This window comes from Rhipicephalus sanguineus, chromosome 8 (genome assembly GCF_013339695.2).
Source record: "Rhipicephalus sanguineus isolate Rsan-2018 chromosome 8, BIME_Rsan_1.4, whole genome shotgun sequence".
NCBI lineage: Eukaryota > Metazoa > Arthropoda > Arachnida > Ixodida > Ixodidae > Rhipicephalus > Rhipicephalus sanguineus.
The window spans coordinates 35,065,809-35,093,385 of NC_051183.1; the positions used below are offsets into that span (position 1 = coordinate 35,065,809).

The window sequence follows — 27,577 nt, forward strand, 5'->3', positions numbered from 1 at the left end:
ATGCATTAATGCTGCTCTGTCATTGCTTTCCCCGAATTCAATCAATCGTGGATGCTGATATGATCTAATATTAACATTAGAGTCTAATACTGACATCGACGCGAAACTGCAAGCGAATGACGTCAAATGGCAACATCATTCGAGGCCGGTGATATTAAACTCTTCCTGAATGCAAATGTCAGCATAATTAATGTAAAAATTATGCAAGGACGCGGAAGCGTCGTTTGCATTACAGGATCACTTGAATGATGTACGCATTTATTTGTCGAGGAATGAAATGTGCTGTCACATCTCTAGTTGAAATTTCCTATAAATGATGTGAACTGCTGTTATCCAAGTTCAGATAGCTTAATAATCGGTGCTGTTTTGATGACAAATCGTTGAACAGGGAGCTTCTCTAAAGCCAGTGTTTTGACAAGCGTAAAAAATTTACGCAGTGTAGTGCGTAAAAAAAAAATTAGTGCAACTTGCGCCACACGTAAGTACGCGTTGAAGTGCACTATCTACAGTGTTCACAAATAGCAAATTTAAGTGTAAATAATGCTTGGTTTCATATTCACGCGTCTCACTGGATTTGAACCAAATAGACAACACATTGAGAGCAACGAAAGCTCAATATAAACGCTACTGTCTCTCTACAAAAGCTCTTACAAGAGATTGCAGGCTTAGCTCTAGTGCTTTGAGTTTATATAACACCGAGAGACAGTATGAAAGCGAACAATTGAAGCACTTGTTATATCGTAAAGGCAGATGCGAACTTTCTTCATACAACAAAAGGAAAAATAGATCAAACAAACGGAATGTGACAATAAACACATTCCTTAGAGAGCATAAAAATGGCCACAGTCTCAACAGCTCCATCGTAAACTACTGTGCGCCTAACTAAACATAGCTGAGATGTTGTGATGATCGAGTGAGGTATTTCTTTCTCCTAAACCTTTAACTAAACACCGGTGTGCGCCTAGCTAAACAAAAGTGTAGAGGTCGCACTGAGTGCGATAGATCTTTACTGCATCAGGGTGAGACAATGGAAGCAAGGATAAGATTAGCAAAATTATAACCAAAAAGTTTGTTGTGATCGCTGTTGTGCTGAATTCTAAACGGCAGATTCCATGGATGAGCATTGCACTTAGAGAAGCCTCGGTATTTGTAGGCTATCGTTAAGTTAGATGTAGGAGGTCCTTAAAAAATGTTCGTCACAGCTATTGCTGCGACTCCTGCGTGGGTTCTTTGTGGGACTCGTTTTCGTCTTTGCTTACTGTAAGCACTAAGAGTGGCACTCAACCTTCAAGTTCGTAAGTGCACCAAGAAGAAAGTAGTAATTACAAAATGTGTTAAACATAGGACATATCGAGGTCATGCACATTTTCATAAGCACCAATTAAAAAGCTTGCCGCCGGAATCTAAAAGTGCTGACGTCATTTCTTACGTCACGGCATCGAAAAAGAAGCATCGTCCCCTTGCCCTTACAAAGACATCTGTAAAAATTCTATTTTATGTCGGGATACTGCTACTTGTGAAATATTTTTCAGTGTATCAGCAACTAAATATCAAATAAGACATCTGAGGAGGTAGGCTGGATGACGTTCGAGCGCTTCGCAAAAACGAAGAGCACGTGTATTTCCTGGCGCAGAGGCTATGTTTACCAACCCCTTTCGAAGAAAAATGTGCATGCGGTTCCGCGTAAGTAAAAAAGAAGAATTATAAAAATGTCGCAGGTGCGTAGAAGAGAGAAGACGTCATCATGTTAACGATTTCGCGCACTCATCTTAATTTCTGTGATCTTAAACGTAGGAGTGAACTCCGCATACAAATATTTCGAAAACATTTATTAGTATTCTTACCGATACGGTTTACACAACACGTGTAAGCCTCGAAAGTGTTGAAGTCATTCTTCGGTCAGAATCTATCTATCTATCTATCTATCTATCTATCTATCTATCTATCTATCTATCTATCTATCTATCTATCTATCTATCTATCTATCTATCTATCTATCTATCTATCTATCTATCTATCTATCTATCTATCTATCTATCTATCTATCTATCTATCTATCTATCTATCTATCTATCTATCTATCTATCTATCTATCTATCTATCTATCTATCTATCTATCTATCTATCTATCTATCTATCTATCTATCTATCTATCTATCTATCTATCTATCTATCTATGTAAATTTATTTATTCCTTCCTTCCTTCCCTTCTTACATTCTTTCTTGCCTTCTTTGAGGTTTGCGCGAAAGAACCAAGATCAAAGCGACCGCGTAGGCGTACACGAGGATGTAGTTAAGCGTAGCGTAGGATGTGCCTTAACGTTAGTCACTTAGGGTCGTGGGTTGGTCTGCCAAATGCCAACGCCTTCATGTTATTACTCTTACACACGTTTACACGTTTTGGCTTTTGCTCACATGTGGCTCGATTAGTCCTACGTCGTGTTGAGCCCTGCCGCGCGATGCCCGAGGCTTATCCACATCGCACCGTTATCCCTTCTTACAGTCGGACGTGCCTTGCGTAACGTGTACGCACGCGCAGACTGTCTTCAATTACGCAGCGACGGCGTGGAAAGGTTCCCGATGACGTCAGGAGAGACCGTCGCACTTTTATTTTCTCCCACGGATTTCCGTATAACTCGATCTCCGGTATAATTCGACTCGGTGAAGTCGAAGAGTCGCCTACGTGGGAACGCCAAGTTAAGAGAAGCTCATCAAACGCGACGCACAGAATAAGGAGCGCACCTAAATGTTTAATACATCTGTTTGGTTAACATCTGTTTGGGCAAGGCAAACTATGTGTTTGGTGCTACATCTGTTTGGTGACATCTACATCTGTTTGGGCAAGGCAAACGCTACGTCAGGAGACCTTTTCAGGCGGGCGATTTGAAGTGCGCTAACGCTGTGCGGACCACTAAAACGTAATTTACTTTCAAATTAAGCATTCACTTGACACGAAACAAGCACTACGAGGTTTGTGGAACGTTATTTCAGCTATAAACGTCGACTTAACATTCGCTTTAGTGTCACTTTAACACAGCAAAATAGCTTTACTGTCGCGCGTGACTAACGAATTATGTAATATGCAGGTGATTAACGGTCACAATGTCGCAATGAAATTGCGAACGTTTTATGACCCCATTTCTTTGTCGACAGAAACAGATGCGCAGATGAGCAGATATTGATGATATTGAAGCATCGGCAATGACTTAGAGTCTAGCGCGATATCGGAACTTCCAAGCAGGAAAAAAACTGGGAACACCAAAGCCGAAAGGACGCCGGATATTCCCTACCGCGACACTGTTGGTCTAAGGTCATCGGCTTAATCTGATTAAGAATCTATGACGACCGCGAGTTAAATTCGTGTTTGTTTTAAACGGTGTGGCAACATCTCACATTAATTTTTTTTGTATCGCGATTGGTGATTAATTAGTACAGCTTAACGTCAGCAAGTTGCACAGATGGGCCACACAGGAGACCGTGCCCGATACTCTCGAAATACACGGCAGTTTTCGATTCCATCTCGATTGGAATACGACGGGTAGTTGAAAACGCTGCATGCACCGCGGCCGGGTGTGAGCGTCGTATGCAACGACAACTGGGAACCCGGAAACACAAGTAAAAGAGCTCCAAGAATGTTTCTACTTGAAGAAACCTTCGGTCGAGGCCGGAAATAATTTTTATGAGAACACCACGGGCTTTTACGGCAATTGGAAATTTACGCCAGCAGAAAATTTGCAAGCACAAAATAGAATCGCATTGCGCAAGACAGGTTAGATTGGGGATATTTCATCTCTCAGTGAACATAAAGATGGTCTCTGATGATGATGATGATGATGATGATATAAGTGGTGGTGACAGTTATGATGTACCTGATTCCAAGGATCCACTAGCGAATTAATCATGGCCAAATTGAGACAAACTTACGTTCGCGGTGATGCAGAGCCTGGGATTTGGCATCCTACGCGAGCTTTGTATATACACCGCCCAACCGGATCAGTCCGGAGCAACTGGTCTAATATACGTCGCATTATTGCTACTACTACGCTCGGACACTGGTCTGGGGAAGGTCGAAAGAATAACAACGACGTCAGCGGCTCCCCCTTTAATTTCGCCGCGAGCCACTAATGCTGCTGCGGAGGCGAGGTGTTCCAAAAATAAACGCGCGTCCCACACACCACTGACGGAAAGAAGCTCAGTGGGTGGATATCCCTCGCAGACTAATCAAGTCAGTGCTGTGTCAGATAAAGAAAAAAAAAACATGGTGTACATGGAGTGGGGTTCACGGAAGGTGAAGGGTGAAGTGTAGGAAAGGTGGATGGTACGGTCTAACACGCGGGATTCCGCAGAGGTACAGCTTTAGAGCTAAAGCCAATAAACAGTATAGATGGGAGTCCGTCTATAGCGGACCACAACAGGCATCTTCATTCTTCTGCAGGGAACACTCTCGCAACGCCCGAGGAAATTCGCTCCTCAACATGGATCAACACGGATAAACTGACGTTAGTTCGGTGCACTGGAAATGGGGCGATGGCGAAAGGCTTGGAACAAACCAACAACGGCGAATTTCATTTCCGCAGAAACCTTTAAAATGACTTTTATTTCCTCTGTACTGTGACTTTTATTTCCTCTGTAGTCCAACATGGCGGCTATAATGACGTCAAGGCAGCATAATCACGTTTCGGTTTCCCTGCTTCAACGTGACAGCGACGCGGCTGGAACGTTATTGATTGGTCTCTATGCATGAATAACGAAAAGAACCTACCTATCATGTACTGATAACGCTAACGTGACGTCACAAAATTCGCGTCCCACCATGTTGGTACTCTAACATGGCGGTTTCGGTGACGTCAGTGCAAGCCACCTATACCACGATGGGGTTTCTTTTGCGGGGGAAAAATTGGTCGCTACGCGATAAGCGATTCATCGCGGCAGCGGTTCGTGCCTAACACCGGTGGCAAACGGTCACGTTTGATCGCGATCGGGCCTGATCTGGATCGAAGTTCTTGATCGTGATTGGCTCCTTTACGCAAGCTTCAGAAGGTGGCCAATCACTGATGAGAGGATGTGATCCCTATGGGGCTTAATCGTGACCGGCAAGCGCACCGTGTGACACTGGTATAAATTGCGTCGCGAAGATGAAGCGGCGAAGCACACCGAAGGCGGATTATACGTATTTCTGGACGCGCTTGATAATGACAAGGGCTCAGTCAGACACACAGAAAACCAGAAACGGAAGGTTTTCTCTGCATATCACTGTGTCCTTGTCTTTATTAAGCGCTTTCCAAAAATACACTATGCTATTCCAACTAGCCCAAGAAACAACACTCCCGGATTATAGGTATACACGGCAACCACGATCGTGGCAACAACGCCTGGCGGTCATGCAACACGCACAGTTCTGGGACTCCTACGTAGGTCGAAAGAAGCCTGATTGCCGCTAATCCGGCTCCTATTAATAGGATGCGCGATAAGAGGATGGGGGGAGGGGGGGGTAACTCTTTCGTGCATTTTCCTGAGCCCCCCCCCCCCCCCTATCTCCTCTTCATTTCTCTCTCTAACCTCACTAGCCCGCTTGTGGTCCAGCAAGTTGCCCCTATCTATCGCCGCCGTCTATGCGAGCCACAGTCGTGTTTGCGTTGGCCGGACACCGCGGGCGGCGGCGCTGCGGCTATCTTTAGAAGCCGCCACCACCACGCGGATGGACGCACGCTGGCGGCAAGATGGCGCCGGCGCCCCCCGTCGGCTTGAACCAAGGACGCCGTCTCGCCGATCGGGGGTTTTTCATTTTGGTGAAACTGAGAGAATTATAAACGAGTGGGCGCTTTGGTCAATCCTGTCGTGGTAAAACAATCAGCGCAGCATTCACTAAGTCCCGCAAGGCAGGATCACGGCAGAGCTTGTGGGCACCTAGCAGGTCTTGGCTTGGCTAGGCTTTCACACTCTCACCTCTTGTTCCGACTCCTTGCTATACTATACTATACTATACTATACTATACTATACTATACTATACTACTATACTATACTATACTATACTACACTATACTATACTATACTATACTATACTATACTATACTATACTATACTATACTATACTATACTATACTATACTATACTATGCCATGGAAAAATCCGTAAACAGGGGGTGGGTGCCCGAGCCGGCGTTTCGACAAGTGGCCTTGTCTTCTTCAAGTACCATATTATAACACACTATACTATATTATACTATATTATACTATACTACACATGGCTACACTTTCTGCCCCTTTTTTATCATTTTTTTGTGTCTGTTTCGGTCTATCTCTTTCTCTTTCTGTGTATTTCTTTCTCTGTCTTTATGTATTTATCTGCCTTTCTTCCGTTTCTTCCTCTCTATTGCTCTCTTTCTTATTCTTTCTCTCTCTCTCTCTCTGTACTCGTTCTCTCGTCCATCAGAGTTATTGCATCACACTCCGGAGAAATCGGCGGACGTGTTCTGGGATCGAGGCATAAGAGGAAGAAGAGGACGAAGAGAGGGCGCGCCGGTTTGTGATGGCGATCATTTTCTTTCTACGACACGGGGCAAAAACTCGAGCACAACAGCTCCTCTGCAAAAGTGCAGTGCGAAGAAGACACCAACAAGGACGGGGCAAGACAGGGGTGATATCCCGGACGTTGTCACATTCCGCCATATTGTCGAAATTTCGCCATATTGGTCAACTGTGATTGGCTCGTGGGGCTGCTACCTCTCTCATTGGCTTAAAATGACGCCATGATGAAATTTGGCAACATGGCGGAATCTGACGGTGTCCTAAATAGTACCCCCTGGGCTGGTTATCAGACTTGCCTTGCATCAGATTTTGTTACCGCCATTGTCTTCCGCGTGAAGAAATAGAGAAAGAACCTGCTCCATTTGATCGGGCACTCTTCTAGTGCACCGAGTAAAGACGGTACTAGAAGGAATCCAGCCGCTTACGCAAATCATTGGATATCACTTTAATATCAGTCATTGGTTTAAGGTTCAATGAAGACCGTGTGGCTGTCCTAAGAGCGGATAGCCAACATTACGTCATTTAGTAGCCCAAACTAGCCGCCGCTAGCCATCACTTCCACAACATGTGAAGACACCAGACGAAATTTGACCACAGTTAACCAACATCATCAACACTCACTCACTCACTCACTCACTCACTCACTCACTCACTCACTCACTCACTCACTCACTCACTCACTCACTCACTCACTCACTCACTCACTCACTCACTCACTCACTCACTCACTCACTCACTCACTCACTCCTACTCACTCACTCACTCACTCACTCACTCACTCACTCACTCACTCACTCACTCACTCACTCACTCACTCACTCACTCACTCACTCACTCACTCACTCACTCACTCACTCACTCACTCACTCACTCACTCACTCACTCACTCACTCACTCCTCACTCACTCACTAAACCGAGAAAGAGGATCTCTCTGCATCTCCTCTGTTCTACGTGCATTGACTTGCTGTCCTCGGTAAGCCACTCACTTCCTACTGACGCGCTTCATATATAGTAAGGTGTGAACCACCACCTTTACGTCTGCAGTTTCGTGCGTCGACCCCAAGATGATCACTCTTTAAGATCCATCAATGAAATGTCGAGGTTCGGGTGGTAAACGAAACCATATCCCCCAAGAAATTATAAGTAAGAAATATAAATAACAATGAGCACCTGAATGTGTAGTGTACATATATTTTTTTTTTTTTGCACCGCTGCGTATCTGCCTTCCTCCAGCGGTTTGCGTATCTATCAAGACCTTCGATTCTATTCAAACAGGTGTACGTCCCACCTCGTTCGCACACGCTAAGTTTCGGAACGGCGAGAAGCGGACGTCGACAGCCCAATGCGACAACGAGCTGCACGAGTTTTGTTCCTCCTTTCAATGAATTCGCATGTGTTTCGTCGTTTAGAATTTCCATTCTTGAATTCGTAGTGCATTCGTTTCAGCACTAAATGAGGCCGAGGTTCTCCTCTTTCGTGTTTCTGTTATTATTATTATTATTATTATTATTATTATTATTATTATTATTATTATTATTATTATTATTATTATTATTATTATTATTATTATTATTATTTCATTCAAGCAGCTGCCGCAGCGGTGCACCTGAGTGTAGAGCTTTCGACGAGTTCATTCGACCGCTTCAGTTGGCTCATATACCTGCAATCACGTGGGCGAAAAAGACAATGCAGAAACGAAAATTCTAGTAGTGGCTTTACTATCACAAACAGCAACGGACAGCGCAGCTGATGGCTTTACTCCCTCCCTTCCCCGTCTCCGCTTTTTCACCATTTTTTTTTTATTGAAATAGAAAATAAATGAAGGAGTTGTTGTCACCATTGCTTGGTGACGGCTACCCCTTTCCACATAGTTGTTAAGATAACAGAATAATATATATATATATATATATATATATATATATATATATATATATATATATATATATATATATATATATATATATATATATATATATATATATATATATACAGTCGTTCAAGTTCAAGAACTTTTTTTTTTGTTTGTGAAATAGAAACACTGACTGACTGGTATAATAAAGAGCCAAGCGTTGAGTGAGTGGGAAAAACAGCCCTCTTTGGTGATGGATATACTCCTTAAAATAATTAATAATAACCAGTTACATCTGCGCGGCGAGTGTTTCGACTGCTCAGCATCAGAGATACATAACATAATTTCTGTAACGAACTATGCAAGGGCTCCATTATGATGGGAGGACAGAAAAATTGAGACTTTGGCAATAGACGGTGTAAATGTTTGTTGACAGAGTTCGAAATGTTATAGTTGTGGCATTTCCGCTGCAAAGCCCGGCGCATCGGTTACGGCGGAGTGCAAGGGAGTGAAAAGGTTGGCCACCTCTAGCACAACATTCCAGCTATAGTGTACCCATATTAATGCTGTAGTGACCCGGTAAAGTTGTTCGTATAGGCGCTAGCTGAACGAACAGCACAACATAAATTGTACACAGCCAGTACAACAACGAAAGAAGCTGAACAAGTTGCTCTTCCATTTTCGTTGTTCTCGAACTGCTCGGGACTTGGTTCAATTTGTTCGACTTGCACAGTGGTGAGTTCGATACGGGCACATTCGAGACTAAACTGTGCTAGAGATTCTCGACTGATACTCAGAGTTGCACACGGGCGTGCGGTGTGTAGATGATGTGAAATAAACGAGGATGACACAACAGACTGAAGCGCGCAGCTGCTTCGCATACAGAGCTATGTAATCGAAACAGTTACACAGGCACTATCAAATGGCGTGATCAGACGTGCATCTGTTGACTTGCATACTCAGACAGCGAGCACACACACACGAGAACATACAAACACATTAAATCACACGCACCCAGACACACACACGAAAGCTCAAACACGTGCAAGCACATCCAAATGCAAACACAAGCATTCAGGCGCACAGACGTGATAAAGCACACGCCCACCGAGCGACCTACAAATCCTTTGTCAAAACACAAACGCACGAGCAAATGCACACTGCAGTCACATGCGATTGCGCTTAGCAACGTAGAGATGTGCATAGTCACACAAACGTAGAATCGTGAACGAAAAAGGCAATATACTGAAATACACCTGCAAAAGAACATATGTGAAGATACATTCAAGTTGGGCGCGCATATTCGCAATGTAAGCATGTTTACAAGCGCACATTGAAGTAAACACAGAAAAACAATTGACACACGCACACACATATACAAACACACGGGAAACACACAATCAAACGAGCAAGTGAAACACGCACACATAGGAAAACAACGATTCATGCACACATAACTGTACGCAACACACAAATACAGGACACACGCACTGAGGCGCCGCAGCGTCGACCCTGTCAGAAAAGAAAGAAGGCTATCCCTGTGGAGGGCACCGCGGCGCCGCTTGAGGCGTGATCTGTCGCCACCTGTGCGCCGTAAAAAATTCGGCGCCAACGAGGCTGCCTAGCGCAGCCAGGCTTCGCGGAAACATCACTGAGCGCAGGGCCTGTCTCTTTCACTGCAGGTCTGGAGCAGCAAGCCATTCCCTCGACCTCGTAGAGGTATGCCACTACGAGAGGGACGCCCTGCGCGTTTGTGCGTATTGGAGAGCAGAAATGAGAGCCAGAAAGTAGAAAGACAGCAAAACAAACGCGCAGCCTGTGCTCTCAATGTCTTCTCGTTCAGTGTCTGAACGCTGCAATAACGAATCAAAATCTCACAGGGTCCCTTATGAAATCGCCTAAGAGGACTGGAAGGTGACAGCCACTTTCTTCTTCACAGTCAATGTATTGATTCTCTACCCCCCCCCCCCCTTCTCCGAAACATTTCTGCACCTCCCCTTGTTTCGCGCTGCCTCCGTGATTGGCACATCTTTGACCAAGCAACGATGTCATGTCATGATGAAGTCATCATGAGACGTCACAGTGACGGCACGATGCCGTCACAAACTTTGGATGATAATTTTTTGCATCACTCGTGTTAACGCCGCCGACGGTCAATTTTCACGTTCGATGAGACATCTAAGGCTTTGGACTTATAAGGGGAGAATACAAAGGTATTGCAAGAAAGCAACAAACGGCAGGGAGGCCGGCAACACACTAAAACATCATGAACGACAGGCATTCAATTGAGTTTGGACAACAACAACAAAAAATTCAGACAGCACCAACTGACGGTTGTTGTCTACGCAGACGTGACCATAACGTTGGAATGAGACTGAATTAGAAGAATGTTGGTATAGGAGCGGATAAGCGAAATTAGCCATCATCAATGCACAATTTTACAGCTATTTAACGGGCATTAGCTGTCATTGAGTCAAAATATAGCAACGCCAGACGACATTTGCCAATACTAGGCGAGCATTGGCAAATATTTGCTTACATTTTCGCCGACTCTAGGTATTTCAGCTGACAATGACTAACATTGGATGGTGCTATAACCAGTGCTGGTACTACATGCGAGTAGATACAACAACTAAAGACACCACTGGTCATCATTCACCTTTCTTTCGCGTTTCACAAATCGTCAAAAGGAGAAGACGTTCACAAAGATGTGCTGTCGCAAACCACAAATTTACTATAGGCCTGCGGCTGCGTTGGAGTCACAACATGGCGTCCATTGGGACGCCATGTTGTGACTCACGCGCAACATGCCGTTGTTGCAACAAGGCTGGTTGTTGCGCAACTCTGCACTTCTTTCGCAAGTGATGCCGAAGGACAGGAATTGAAACGTTTTCCACTAAGGTCAGAGTTTATGTTTCCAGCAAAACCACCTCGTTTTTTTTAACTCTTCTCCTCGTAAACCTAACCACGATCACCGTTCTCACCCGCTGCAAGTATCGTCACTCTATTCTCGCCCATGTGGTCGGTCGCCTAGCAACAAGCCATGAGCTGCACCGCCCCAACACAGCTTTGCAACGGCGAGCGCTAACTCTAGCACAAACGGCTGTACTGATCGGAAATGTCTCTGTAGACATTATACTGCGCCTCCACTGACACATCGTCAGTGCTTAATAGACTTTCCGTGGAGATGTAAGCAGAAGTGGCGGATCTTTTTGTAAATGGTATCCTTTGAATACCTCTCTCATTCAAGATCGTGCGCGCTGGCCTCGAACGATACAATGAAATTGACGTTCTTTAGTGGAGGGAAAGAGTTCGCTTCTCGTATGCATCCAGTATGTTAAAACACACAAGACTGATAGATAGATGCACGGGGCCAATTCAAGCGAGCAGCGGCTGTCATTGAAGAGGAAACTCAGCCCACGAAGTCAATACAACGACGGTACGATACTGCACGCGTGCTTGGAAAAAGAAAAAAAAAAGAATGAAAAGCATCGGGGAACCAACTGTGACGGTGAGACGTCGAAGCATGTACATGCGATCGTATAATAGTGGCCGTCTCCCAGAACGTAATGAGGTCCCCGGTTCACTGGGGAACACGGGACAAGACTGGGCTGCTATAACGTACGCCGTACTCTTTTCATCTTAATTTTTTTTTGTGTTTGTGCCTAGTGACAGCTCCCTTTTCAGCATATCACAGTGTTTTGCAGGGAGGAGGGGGGGGGTGCAGACGAATTACGAGTACGGTGTAGCACGATGCGAATAAAAAAAAAGAAGAGAGAGAGAAAAGAGATGGACTAGTCCGCAAGTAATTACGATGGGAGGACACAAACAATTCCTCCGGGCATAGTAGACGGATCATATTTCGTCGCTTCGATCAGACACTGCTTCGATGCAGTGTGTGCGCTCCTTATGGAAAGAGCGAGCTCCCCCTTTCCCTTCGGCTTGCACAATGGGAAGACCATATAAGCGTAAGCCTCTCGTCGAGTAGACAAGACTGATAAAGGAGTGGCAGAGATTGATAACGAAGGCGATAAAGCGCGAAAGGACCCCGATAATACGAGATCACTTCGTTAGTGCACGTGCCGAATGATATGAGCGTTCGACCCGGTTCGTTGGTTGTAGCGAAGATGAGATAGTGTTACACGATGTCTAGGTGCCAGGAACATAGCGACAACAAACGATATCGATTGATAACCGGAGAGATATGTAGCACAACAAAGGATTACAGCAAGATACGAAGATTTTACGAGGCTGTTGCGAAGCCATACGTCCCTTGAATCTGTTGGTGGAACCTACGGAAGCTGGACCTTTTGACAGCATGTTAAAAACGAGGCTTACCGCACTAAAGGCTGGATAACGACGCCGAAATTCACAATTGAGATGGATACAATATACAAGGCTTGATTACAAAAATCGCGCGGTGACGTGCGTTGTGAACAATTCAGCCATAGCTGACCGTTTCTTGCGAAAATGAAACTGTGTTACACAAAGTCTACGCGCAAGGCCGCGTCCGCTGGAAAGCGACAACAAAGGATATCGATTGATAACAGGGGTCATATCTAACACAACAAAGGATTACAGTGAGATACAAAGATGTTACGCGGCCGTTGCGATGTTATACACTTGACGCTGTTTGTGAAACCTACGGAAGCTAGACCACGTGACACCGTTTTCAAAGCGAGCCTTGGATGCACTAAAGTGTGGAATAAGACGTCGAGATTTATAATTGAAAAGGATAAAATGTAAGAGGTCAGATTACGCAAATCATGTCTTGACGTGTACTGTGAGAAATATTTCGCCTGATTTAGTTGATCAGCGATGTCTCATACGCTAGGCGTATGAAACATCCCTGAGTTATAATAAAAGCAAATGACATGGATTCATAACTGAAGCGGTGGAACCCAGAAGACTGATAGCTTGATACAAGTATGTCATAGATGTGCTGCGAAGTCATACGTCTCTTTCACACGGTAGGTAGGTCCTTGCGGAAGCTAGACCACGCGAAGGCATATACAGGCTTGGCTTTTTGAAGGCTGGAACAGGACACGGTGTTTGATAATGGATAGAGATAAAACGTAAAAAGATTCCGTAACACAAATGTTGTAACGCCTCTTGCGAGAAATACGTTGCTTGACACACTTGGCTATTTATGGCGACAAGAAAAATGCACTGCGCGAAGTTGAGGCGTAAGACTTCGTCTGAAGGATGGTGGCGCAAACTAATGGTATGTACTGAGTGGAGAATAAGTGGAACACAGCTGGCCTGGTATTGAGAGTGAAGCGTTTTGATTCCGCTTGAAATATAGAAGTACAAATAAATGATATGTATTGAATGCACAATACACAGAACACAACTAGCCTGGAAAAAAGATATGAAGACTCTGTAGGGTGACAGGTTGTTTGACGTGCTTGACAAAGCCTCATCAAAACTAGGCCACATGATACGGCAGGCTTGGTTTACCAAGTTGAATTTTTTTGTTCGAAAACAACGCCGAGACTGATAAGCGCAGGACGTAACGTTAGAACTTGGCTCTGTCGCTTGCCTTTGGTGACAGCTTGTTTACGTCACACGCAGACCAGAAGCGATGTTTCTTGCACAGCCATTGATAACTTAAGCTCCGCAAAGTGAGAGCCTGACGATAACGTAATAGGGACGTTACATGGCTGTTGCTGTAGTCAGACGCTCGCTATAGCATGGTTCATCGGGTTTCAGCGTGATTACGAGCCTGTTACAGTGAACCGGTGCAAGACTCGGAATTGCACGAGGCCTAGAGATCTGAAAAGCTGAAAGTGACGTCACTGAACCGACGGAATACGTAACCGTGAGAATAAGGAAAACTATGCATACGACAGGACGAGGAAAACATTGCACGCGATTTTTCCCTGTACTCTCTGTCTGGAAACTGCTTCTCTAAATCGGAAATTTCATGACTCCGAGATCCAAACAAGGTTCAAGACGAGGTGGAGGCTTGATGACATAAAAATCCTTGAACATGGGTGTCGCTGGAACCTTCGTTTCTACAAGTGGTCTTGTATCAACACTACTTGGTGGGGCGGGAGAGGGCACTTGTTTTTCCGCAAGGGATACCAAGTGAATCCGTACGAACTAGTGCAACTTTCTGTCGTTGTAAGCTTCATTGTAACTACTAAGAAGGAAACTAGATTGGTTGTTTGCACCTAGTCATAACTGATTAGAGATTATTAGGGTAGAAATCAATACTACAGCAATAAGCGCTCGGGCTAAATGACGTCGTAGCGAACTAAACTATTTCGAAAGGGGGTGGGGTGGAGTCATGCTGAGCTGCAGCGCCCTCTAGCACAACGAAGCAAAATGCGATCACTGCGCCACCTTTCTCTTGTACCGCTTCTTCATTACTGTGCTCCCTCCATTCAGTGCGGCAATAAACATACATAGATAGATATGCGTTTCATGATGGATCAATGCGCATTCCTTCGATAACAATGAAGTGGGAACGCTAATAGAATGTAAGTAGTTACTCTTCTGACAGTGCAGTAGCGGCGCGATCATATCGACATGATGCATTCCGGCTTAAATTTGTCATAAAATGGCGATTGAAGTGTAGAGAAGGTCAAAGGAGAACTGAGAGTCCCTTCTACTTTAATTAGGTGCGTCCGCATGATGCCGATTGATCGTCTTAGTCTATAAGACAAAGCGTATTGATTGCTATACCCCAGGAAAGAAAAGCCAGCCAATTCAAAAACGCCAAAAAACTGATCGTCCGACCACATAGTGCGCAATAAAGTTCAAAGTGTCATGTACAGCTTCTCAGTGCACTCAGTCCCCATTAGAGAAGTTAACAGTCTAAGTATGCATTATAATACCGGACCACCAGTCTTCACTTGCCCGTCATATGTCAACACATATAAACACACGCACAAACATTTATAAGTTTCTCGCTAAACCATTGCCCTCCAATTGGTGCTGATAGAATCGCACGCGTTGAGAGGCAAAGTACTTCGAACTTTTCGCTGTGACGTAAGATCTCGGAGTATACAACAGACGACCCAGCACTTGCAATTGGCGGACCAAGCTTGCAGCCTTCTGTAATTCGGCGCAGGATGAGAAATGAAGATGAATATATGCACGTGAAATCGTTCTCACGGAGCTGTCCGGCGTTGGATCGGCGACAACGGTTCTAGGCCAGCGCCTAGAAATGATGTGTATACAAAAGAAGAAGTCAGGAAAACGGGTCCGAGCACGCCGAAAACGCGGAAACATTCCACCGTGCGGACGGGCGACGAATCTCTTTTTCCAAGAGGCTGGGTGAGGAGGTTGCCGCCATAATACACACCGCAGCCGTCAACTGAGGAAGCAATGAGCGAGAGGGCGGGTTTAGTTGAGAGAAGGGGAGATAGAGAGAATTGCAACAGCGAGGCGGAGGAAGTTGTTGCGTTCTGACTCAGGAAAACAAAAAGCAAACAAAAGGAAACGAAAACAAACGCCCGCACGAGTAAAGAAAGAGCTCGAAAAAGTGCGAGCCGAGTCGCACGCAGTCGGTTCATTCACCGGCCGGACGGACGGCCGAGCATAAAAGGAGGAAACGGACTCGATACACCTGGAGCACCGCGGCGCTCGCGAGCACTCGCGAGCCCTGCCTGGCACTCGGGCAGCGTTGGTTGCCAGATTCGCCGGCGAACAGCGAGCTGGATTCGGAGGCGACGGCCGCGCAACGGCGGTGGCCTGGTTAGAGCGCCGACGATCGCTCCGATAGGAAAGAACAAAAAAGAGTAACAAAGATAAGTGGAAAGGAGAGAGGGGTAACGCTGTAACTCTGGGAAAGGGGGTCAAACTTTGTCGTTGCGGCACTCGTTTTTTTTTTTTTTTTTTTTCAGATGTGATAGGGCAACAACTCTCTTTCGACGGAGGTATTTTAGGAGTTCTCGTTTCGTCACACGGTGTTTTCTTTTTTTTTGTGTGTGTCGCAATGTTTCCGTGTCTGTAGCATTGCGGAGGGTGATGTACGCGCCGTCGCCGCCATTATCATCACCTTCATGAAAGGTGTAAACTGCTCAAAGACCACATAGACCCGACACAAGGACAGGAGCAGAGAAGCGCTTGTCCTAGTCTTGAGGTTGCCAACGTTCAAGTTAGCAAACCTTCGTTCAACAAACCTTCGTTCAAATTAGGGACGACTACACAGACCAGACACAAGGACAGGAGCAGAAAAGCGCTTGTCCTAGCCACGAGGGTTCCAACGTTCAAGTCAGCAAATCTGCGTTCAAGTCAGCGATGACCGCACAGACCAGAAACAGACAAGCGCAGAAAAGCGCTTATCCTTTTGTCTGATATGCCTTAGTTTGCGCAGTTTATAACCTTTCGTGAAGATGAACCAACTAGTTCGACAACAAATCCTTCTGAAATATCACCATCAGCGCGTGGCCGCGGCTGGCTGGGTATCTGTGCTTAAGCCTGAATAAGGGTCGGTGAAGGTGGTCCACCATATTTGACCAGCCTGGTCTCGGTTCTCTGAGAGACTCAGCAGCAACTGTCTGGGTTCACAAGCTACGACGGCGCTCAGTGAACAGCTTTTTTTTTTTGCTTTATAGGATCACAGTTCGTCCTGCAAACGATAGTGACTTTCGGACTAGCCAAAGACGTGCTGTACACGGAAGGCTGCGAATCCTAACAGGAACTCGTGGTTGGCGAATCAGCAGTGAGAGCCACGGTCACGTTTTCTCAAAAAGAGAGGATGAGGGCACGCCCATTGAAGGTACTAATCCGTCCGTAAACACTTCGTCACCTATACAAAGTATGCTGCAGTTATGCTGCAACAGTGCTGCAAACCATAGGCGCGTAAACGATGCAGTATACACTGAGCCACTCTTCGTCAGCGATGACTGAGCGACGCGCTGTTCGCCATTTTCCCGCGAAATAATAATAAAAGAACCACCCTCGAACAACCGTCATCACCGCACAAATGCTAAACGGCGCTTTGTAAAAATATAAACAAGGACTTTTCAAAATCGCCGAGGCAAGCTGCATCTTAGCAGGAACGAAAATTCGTTCTCTGGAGGCTTGAGCGACGCGGCGTGAAGGGTGCCTTGACATTTCATTTTAGCGCAGCGTCAACATTAAAGCGACAACAGCAAATTATATATAAATATATATCTCATGGCAACAATATGGTCACTGTGATTATTTCATAGTCCGGGAATTTCTATGTCAATTTCCATGTAATTTGTCGCATTCCGGGAAAATTTCTGGCTATACGGCAGAAATTTTTTTCACGGAGGAAGGGGTTCAATCATCCTCTATGTATGTCTGTGCGTGCGTTTTTATGTGCGATTGTATGTGGTCACGTGGGTGCGACGGCGAGGAAAGCAGCAGCCGGTAAAGACAAAGCTCTTTATTGTACGAACTTATGCCCGGAAAATGAAAAGTCAACGTGCAAGCAATACGTACGCTGCACTCTCGATAGCGGTGATCACAGTTGTTGCCGTCTACAATCTGATCATCGGCGGAACGCGTCGCCTTCGATGCATCAGTGATCGGACCTTCTAGCGTTATCTCTGGTGCTCGCGTAAGCTCCCGAGTTAATTAAGCTAGCCGCGTCTTGCGCGTAATCTGAAGAGAACAATCTGAAACAACCGCGAAGCTTCTTAAACGCGCGGCCAGAGCCGACCACTCCTGAAAGATTGAAAGATTGAACATTTCCGAGAGAAGGGGGGGGGGGGAGGCGGCGTGGAATAACCCCCCCCCCCCTTGGCTACGCCAATGGCCATAGTCGTCATCGCTGCATTTCCTTGGCTATGCCACAGGTCCACTCAAGGGAAAAAAGAAGAATTTGCCGGTGGAAGGAAAAGTTCCTGGCCATAGAGAGTACGTACGTATCAAATTTAGGGTTAAGAGTTATGATAGATTAAGACTTATGTGGACATAACTAGGAAGTAGTTACATTACCGAACAATTCAAAAACATAAACTTCATTCCATAGTGTCAAGAATGCCTCTACGGTTATCGCGTCATGCTTCGTGCCCATCAGTCAGCATTGCGAAGCGTTAAAACTCAGATTAACAAACGTGATACATTGAGCATTGTGAGGTTAGCTTAAAAACGCGAACAGGAAGTGCTATGACGTTAATGCCTGGCAAATAATCAGTTTCAATTGAAAGAATTCAGTAGTCGCAATCGCTCGTCTTGGAGTCGCCGTTATAAGCCATGTTTAGAAGCGAATCTAGAATTGCAAAAGAAACAGAAAGTTGGGGTAGTTTCGGAATCGTTAGTGCTTACAATTTGTGCTGAGAACACTGTAAGGAAAACAGCATAAGGTAAACGAAATGTGTCAGAATCGCAGTAAACGTGCGAAATGTGAGGAATCACATTAATCTTTTAACGAGCGAGGGACTTCAAGATATAGTGTGTCTTTCGAAAGTGTTTCGATACCAGCATGAACACAAAAATACTTTGAAATCAGTGGCGTAGCAGAAATTTTTTCCGGGGGGAGGGGGTTCAACCATACTTTATGTTCGTGCGTGCGTTTGTATGTGTGCGTGTATATATACGCAAGCAAAATTGAAAATTGACGGGGGCGGGGGGTGGGGGGTTGAACCACCCCGCCCTTGGCTACGCCCCTGTTTGAAATACATCAGCTCACGCTAGAGGACGACACCGTTAATGGAACGCGATATTTCAACAAGATCAACTTCTCATTTTCCTTATATTCCAGCCTTCGAGCGCAATTCATCTTGCTAATGTTAAATCCATAAGAATGTTAACCCATCTTTGCCTTCGTAGAAACAAAATCTTGGCGTGCAGCTTGTTCGAAAAAAAAAAAAAACATGAATGTACGTATTTAACTGACACCTTGGACTGATGGCTTGTGTGGACGTTGAACGCTGAAAATTTCAGGACACAAGCTTCTGATGAGCAATGGTATTACGCACATTACTATACTTCCCAGAACCGCCATCTTTTTTCGTTGTTTAATCTGAATCTTGAAGATTGGCAAAGCTTTTCTCCCTACGAGTTGTGCGTCTTTTGTTTCCCAATTGCCAATGACGCAGAACGCTCTCAAAACACCGAGTGGCGAAACTGCTGACATACTCTAAAGTGCAGAACATTCGAAATGAAATGCAGCTTTTATCGCAAGCAAAGGATTGAGCAAAGGAACAAAGAATACAAACAATAACGATTTATGATCAAAACCGCTACATCGAGTAGCTGCGTAGTACCACGCGCACGAAAGCAAGATATTAATGCGTAGTAGATAAAATGTGCACTATTTCTGCATCTGACATTTGTTACGATGTCGCAGATTATGGTTCCTGCCAAGCGTTCAATATTCGAGAAGTTGATTATAATTGTGGACTACATAAGCAATTAGAATATCAAAATGCGATTTCCCCAATACAGGGGCGAGCACAAATTTAGATGCCGCGTAGTGAAATGAAAAAAAAAATATAAAGGGCAGTTAAAGGCAAAGGTCCAAGCGCTAGAGTTATTCAAGGGCTCGTGCTGCGCAGTCTACCCACTTCAGAAGAACCATAAAAGCCCACTAGTTCCATCTAGCAACATTTTCAAAAAATTCCGCAAGCCTTTAAAATCTACGTTTAGGTTAGTCGGGAAACCCTGTGTACACCAACGCAGATGAACACCAAGTCAAAAGCAGTCATACGCGCGTACGCACGTGCAATTTCCAACAGCTAGTGTCACCGAAACGCCTTAATAATAATAAACCGTACGCTCTTAGCTTTGAAATTGTCAAGTAGGGTACCGCAACTGCTGTTTGATGCATTTTATTTTTTAATCACATTTCGCAGCTTGACAGTTCCTAACATTGTGTATTAACAGTGTCGTTCAGTACGTGCTTTACGTAGAACTGACATCACTGATTAATACACATTAGTGACACTTGTTTTTAAGGCGACGCCTCGGAAACCTCTAAGTCAGAAGTACTCTAAGCGTAGATTATAGACATATGAGTCATAAGTGCGATAAGCTAACCAGGTGTACATGTTACAGCAATTGCGACCATGTAGTCATAAACACCAAATTCGTCAGTACTAATTCTACGTGTTAAGCAACATTCCCATTGAAGTCTAACGATAACAGCTACCCAAGTTCCGTCTAGTAGTTTTTTTTTTTTTTCTTTTTGCAGAATACGCCACGACCTTTCAAAACTCGCGCTCAAGTTAAATGGGACACCCTGTACAAACTCGAGCGCATGAATACCGAGTGTAAAGCTGTCACACGCAGAGCCGCGCGGAACTCCCTATAGCGTGTATTCGTTTAAACAGGCTCACTCTCGGTGCGCTTATACACGTGGGTGAGCGAGTGAGTGAGCGAAGGAGAGAGAGAGAGAGAGGGGAGTAGCGCCCAGCTCCGCAGTCAAACCTCCACAGCCTCGCATTCACAGTATATATACTTCTTTTATCGCTCTTGTTATTCCCACTTTATTATTATTTTTTTCTGTTTCGTTGGAGCGACAAGTGCTGTAGTCTGCCTCGCAGTGAGACCAGCTGCTTGCTGTCGTACTTCCAGCCTGGAGCCGGAGGGGCCAGCGCTCCAAACAAGCTGCGTTGGCGATGAAGCGAAAGCTATAGCAAGAAACGAAAGGCTGTACGGGCCACGAAATGAAAGTGATAAAGAAGTGAGAGCGTGAGGGAAGAGAGGGAGAGGAGAGGTATAGTTCACAAAAGGCCACAGCGAAAGGAGGCGCTAAAGGAGGCGAAAAGGAATCGCAGTGACTGACACTGAGACGGAATGCAAAGGTAGCTCGGGCGGGCGCGTGCGACGCGATAGACGCCGATTTCTGCGCAAGGAAAATTATAACGTAGATTATGATACGAGTGGCGCACGCCGGGCGGCTCCCCGCATTGCGTATCTAAAAGTGTGTCCATGATAATTACTACTGAGGCTTTTATTTTTCGTTCGCAGTAAGAATGCGTTTATCCGAAGGCTCATCTGTCCCTCAGCGCAGTTTAGTATGCGGATCATAAATTGAGAAATAAAGCTGCACATGCTCTGACAGCCAATAAGAATGCAGTAGTAAATACTTTGTTTGTGTTCTAGAACATTCTTTTTAGAGGCGCGTGTGTCAGCCAATCGCGTTTGCGCACTCGTGACGTCAAGGCCAGGAGTGAACCGCTTATAATGCCGAAAGCCTGTGGGGAAATGTATTATTAGGTTATGTAAATGTATGCACTGCTATGACGGCGGGTAATAGCCTCCTGACAGAGACATCTTATGGTAGTATGTGTTTCCGTGTACGTTGTGCTGGATAAGGGTCGTTTTAATCCTGACTTTCCGTAGATGTTCATACCGTTAGGCGTGGTTTTTATATGTGTACTCAAGTCAATAATAACGCGTGACCACATGTCACGCGTCACTGTTTGTAACTATGGGTTGGGTTATGATGATGGATTATGATGGCATGATGGGTTGGGTTATAATGGGCTGTGCGTTACGATGGGTTATGATGGTATGATGCGTTGAGTTACGATGGTGTGACCCATCATAACGCCGCACGAGGCTACCCAACCCACGACCTTGGCAGTGCGAGGAACTAATGGCCTCATAATTCGCCCTCGTGTTTTTACAACGAGACTGTAAACTCTTATGGCAAAGCCGCTGCAGAAAAGTCATTTCCCATCACAAATTGTCGCTGTAGGTTTGAGTGTAACCTGCGATTTCGTACAACGTTACACGAAAGAAAACAAGTATTTTTAGACAAAAAAAAAAAACTTAATGAACATCAACTTACACTGAAGCCACGGAAGATACAGGAGATGTTATTTGTACTCTTCTAACTGTATTGGAGTACTTATGATATAAATGTGAAGCAATTAAAATGGACGAAAAGACAACACCTACATTTTTTTCACATTTGTATTCAAATTACTACAATACACTTAAAGGCTACACTTAACGTCCCCTATCAGCACCTTGGCCTCATTAGCTGTTGGTTTTCATTACGGTTGTGTCTGCCAATGAAAAACGAGGTCTGCGATTCCCTTCTCTAGTTCAAAAAATATTTGCTTGAAGCGAGAGTTACTTGCGGGATATTAACCGCATATTACTAACGCGCAGGCGTTGAAGTTTTCTATATATGTTCACGCATGGGGAGGATGCGACACACAGTGGTTTAAAGTTTGCCAACGGCGAGCTGCGCTGAAGAAACGTTTCCCGGACAAAACGAGGCCGCATTAAAGCCGCGAAGAGTACTAACGAAGGCTTCGGACAGGCGCTTTCTCAAACTAAACGAAATCGAGTCCAGGAAACGGACAGAGTGGCGCATATCTCCTGGGGATTCTGGTATGGTACGAACTTTTATCCGCATCCATCCGAACCACTACCGCGCGCCTATAGTTAGCTGCCTCGTTACCTGTTACCTGCGAATGGAATTCACCCACTTTCGTTATCTCCGGATTCGTTTTTTCCATTCCCTCGTCTTCCGCGAACGCAATTTACCTGTTTATTTACGAACGCTATCTTATCGCTGCGTCTTTCCGGGTTGATTATTCAGCTCGCGTGTCAAACGAAACGACGTCTTTGAATGGGAGAAACGATAAGGAGGAACTTAAAGATAAACCGTTATCAGGCTCGCGCGGAACTTTCTGTGGAAATAAATAGAAAGCTACACAAAGGGAAGCGAGCACGTGACCTCACTCCAGGGAAATAGCGTCACTGTTCGCACCCGCGTTTCGTTAGGCCGTATAACAGCAAGCGTCTTGCTTAGAGCAGTTTTTCATGATCGGAAAAGGTTTACACAGCAATTATTAACAAAATGACGTAGACATTTCGCCACGTCACTTCGTGAATAATTGTTGTGTTAAGTCAGAAAAAACCTTTTAAATTCATGAATTCACCAGGTTTTTGGAACACTTTTTCAGCAGTTTTTAAATTAATTAAAATTATATAAAGCACGTGACTCAAGTCTTCCATTCGAACTTCGATGTTGTGGTTTGATCTGCGAAATTTAAATGTGAGCAGTTTTTCTTTAATTTGGAACGAGTGCACTTCGACATAAGCAAATACATACACAAACTAATTATTATATAGCCAAACTAAGGCCGGTTTTGGCAATGCACATCAGTAGAGCACGATGGTTAGGCACATGGATAAAAGGATCACATTCCAATGGTCTGATTGGATGAAGGCCCACTGTATGTAGGTTTCTAGGACGCCAACTACATCTAGAAAAATATTCATAGTGAAAAAAAAAAGGACTCCGTTGCATCAAAGGAAGTGATCCAATAACTACGAACTAGCGTATTCTTCATACATATTTTGCTAAGCCCCCCCCCCCAAAAAAAAAGACAAGGCAAGAAATCCATTTGCATTTTATTGCATTAAATTAACCGCGGAGGTGTGGTGCTTCGGCGCTTAGTTCCAACAGAAAGCGCAAGTTTGACCTTTCACATTGTCCACTAGTAAACGACCCGTTCCCGCCAACTTTTTGTAGATGGAGTTGCGAAATAACTATTGCACCAGCGTAACTGATTTGGCACGGCTTTCAAATCCTTCAACGTTAAACGTGTGCGCAGGTTTTCCGCTGTATTGCGACGCGAGTACATGTTATGACGTTTCCGACAGACGTCCGTTTCAGAGGTAAAAGACTCGAGTTAATTATATGTTATCTGAACTACGATTACCGTTGTGATATCAACGAAATGCGTTTTTCTAAAAAGTAGCACCATACATGATAGTGTGTCTGAGCTTCAAAGCTAACGTCGGGTGTTCGGATACGAATAAAATTATTGGAGGTTTTGTGTCCCAGAGCCACGTCATGATTACGAGGGACGCCGTAGTGGAGGGCTCCGGAAATTTCGGCCACCTGGGCTTTCTTTAACGTGCACCTAAATCTAAGTACACGGGACTCTAGCATTTCGCCTCCATCGAAGTACAGCCGCCGCGGCTGGGATTCGATCCCGTGACCTTCGTGTCAGCAGTCGAGCACCATAATCCCTCTAGACCACCGTGACGGATTTAAGGTGTACGGGGGAAAAACAAAATCGATCCATCCTCCGCTCTGCCCAATGATGACGAATTAATGAATCGCGATATCACTCTAAAGCCTACTGCTCTTTCAAACGCACACAGAAGGTTAATACCATTAAAGAAATAATAATCGCGCAAAATATTCCTGTTACGCAGGATGTACAGCTTTATTGCAGACTGAGAGAGAAAAAAATTGATTACAAGTTTCTTTGTTGTTAAGTGGCGAAACAACAACAACAAAAAAAGGAACGATACAATTACTCGGGAAAATTACAGCCCTTACGTTGCTGCTATGTGTATAATGTATATACAGCTGTTATATAAGGTTACTAAAGCGCACGTACGGTCGGCGTCAGAAGTTTAGAGGCAACTAGGTCTCAGAAAACTTTGAATCTCACAGCAATTCTTTTACTGTGTGCTGTCGAACTGCGAAGTTCATGTGGTTAGCGCGCGTTAGAACAACCTTTAAATCCAAGTTCAAGACTGCCTGACGAGACAGCAGATATATATATATATATATATATATATATATATATATATATATATATATATATACACCTTTTTTTTTTTTCGTGATTCGTGGTCTCTAAACTTTTGGCGCTAACTGCACAGTACTCACGGATTGAAATGCGACATCACTTTACTTAGTATAACGACTGCTACTGTGCGCAATTATTCTTGGTAACCGCGTCATGTCGCTGCAAATCTGGCCGCTAAAGGCAATGTCTGCTCTGATTTAAGTGTTCAAGTAAAAATTACGCTGATATGACACGAACTGTAGACGCTAGAGACGGAAGTACGAGCAGTACTTAGCCCTAAAGTTTCGCGTTTCAATCATTGAGTCTAGTTCGAGGAAAATCTTGCAGACGAAACCAGTTATCCTGCAGGGCTAGCAGTGGACATCCGCACATACTATAATATTTGGCCTATAATATCAATTAACATGTAGTCTTTACTATTCTATAACATCAATTACCCTGTAATTACCCTATAATCAATTACCCTGTACACCTAACAGTGGATTCCGCAAAAATCTATCATATCTAATCGTCGGAAGAGGATACAGTTTCGGTAGGAAGTACCAAAGCGATAAACCACATCCGTAAGGTCCGTTAGGGTTAGGAGAACCGTTTCATAAACTAAGATGTGGGGGTGAATTCGAAAGCGATGATTGCGCGGTCACTGAGAGGCTACAAAAAAGTGTTACACGGCCGACATGCGAGCCAAAAGCAAACAGAAAACTCACAGCGGCTATATATACTTTATCCATTGACAACAAAAATAAACCCACGCCGGGCACTCGCGGAAACCAGTTGGCGGACAACTTTCTCGGGGAGTCGCTTCTGAAAGAATGCCGACATGAAAATGTCTGTAGGAATGTGAACGCAAACGTGCCGCACCGCACAAAACACAAAGGCAAATGCATTTGGCAGTTTGATTTGTTTTTTGTTTCAGCCGCGAAGCAGGCACAATTGCACCTGTTTTTTCGCAACCGCAGCGGGAAGCGGCGAGAAGTAGCGAGACTTTGTTGTTATTTATAGCTGGTAGAGCGTAAATACAGCACGGGTGCATTCACCGATTGAGCTGGAGAATGGGAGATTTAGAGCAATATTCCAAATAAATATTGTGCGAAAAAAAAAAGAACACGAAAGCAGAACGCAGAGAAGAGCTCACTGCTAAAAAAAAAGAAAAAAGAAGTAGAGCTACTTACTAGCTCTGAGGTAGTGAGCGCTTCTCACAATATTTACCAGCTACGTAGTTACTGAAGGTGGTAAATGCCTTGTAATTTTACTACCAAAACACTTTACTATTTAGAGTTGCTACCTACAAGGAAGAAATAATACAAGGAAAGTAACTTTACTACCCTGACAACCTCAAGTAATGAAGTAGTAACCTCTACTGGTCCAGACAAACGGAATAGTAACGACAATTTACTACCTCTAAATGAGAAAAATTCAGCGAAAGGTAGTAAATGTAGCAAGGGGGTAGTAAATGCCGCAGTTACTACTTTGTTACTACCCTTTCTTTAAGAGAGTAGGAGGACTCCGTAAGTACAGTTTTTGCTAAGGTGATGCGACATCTCCGTTAAAAAGCCCTGAATATGCAGTGCTCGGCAAGAAATATAATAATAATAATAATAATATAATAATAATAATAATAATAATAATAATAATAATAATAATAATAATAATAATAATAATAATAATAATAATAACGGGGAAATACTTTCGCTTGCGTGCAAACGACACAGATCTACGGAGCAAGCACACCGCGCTAAGGCACGAGACCGGTGACCGGTCTACGGGCCCTCGAGGTAGAAGAGGTCAAAGATCCCGTTCCAATCCGCTAAGCGGCACGCGGAGCAATGCGGCGAGGAGGAAAAGGGGGCGGGGGTTGCAGGCAATCAAACTCGCTCGAAAAGAGATGAACACAAACAAACTAAAGAAATAAAACCTGGTGTGAAGAAGCACAACGGGCGCTGCGACACTCTCTCGTCAGTCCCATCATCATCGGCACTACCGATTCGCGCGCACACTCTCAAAGAGCACGCACACACGCACATACACACAGGCACGCGCATCCATCCAGCAGCATCCGCAAAACTCTCAGCAGGGAGGCACAGAGACACAGCGAGCGCGCGCACTACCCTCACCGATTCGAAGGATTCCTGGGCCCAGAGCTCCTTGAGGTCCGAGTCCCCGATGTCGTAGAGAGAGCGGTCAACTTCGATGCTCTCCATGGCCATCTTCAATAGCTCCTTGGCCGGTCGTTTCCGCGGCTAATTCCCGATTGTACGGTCCCAGGTCGTGATCGGAGGCGCCGGCGTTTCTTAGCGGCGTCGGCGCGCCTTGTCCCTTTTTTGCGTGTGTGCGACGGCGGTTGCAAACGGGGTGCCGGGGGGATCGAACGAAAAGAATAAATTGTAGCCACCACCACCACCAAGGCCTCGCTCGGACGGCCGCACAACGCGCACTTCACTCACACAGAGATAATTCCCGACTGCAACAAGTTGCTCGAGCGCAGAGCAGCCGTCGGCATCGTCGGGAGAGGGAAGACACTCGGTGAGAGGAGGAGAGCGTGCGCGAGCGGAACCGGAAATGAAGCAGCGGGTATCACTCCGCCTTGCGACGCTCCGCTTCACGAAGTAGTCCGCTCCACTCGCCGGCTCGCAGAACGCGAGACAGATCAAAAAATACGACGCGAGCAGCTTAGCTTCGGTGTATAAGAGACGCACATGC

General features: G+C 44.9%; 1 protein-coding gene across 1 annotated transcript in view; it reads right to left on the minus strand.

Annotated features, from left to right (window-relative positions):
• LOC119401711 (cyclic AMP response element-binding protein A-like) overlaps nucleotides 1-27,355 on the minus strand; it is a 258,911-nt gene extending 231,556 nt beyond the window's left edge. Inside the window, exon 1 of the mRNA XM_037668640.2 lies at nucleotides 26,992-27,355. Coding sequence (XP_037524568.1) covers nucleotides 26,992-27,084 — 93 coding nt within the window. The 5' untranslated portion in view covers nucleotides 27,085-27,355. The remainder of the gene's footprint in view (nucleotides 1-26,991) is intronic.
• Between the last annotated feature and the right edge of the window lie 222 nt (nucleotides 27,356-27,577).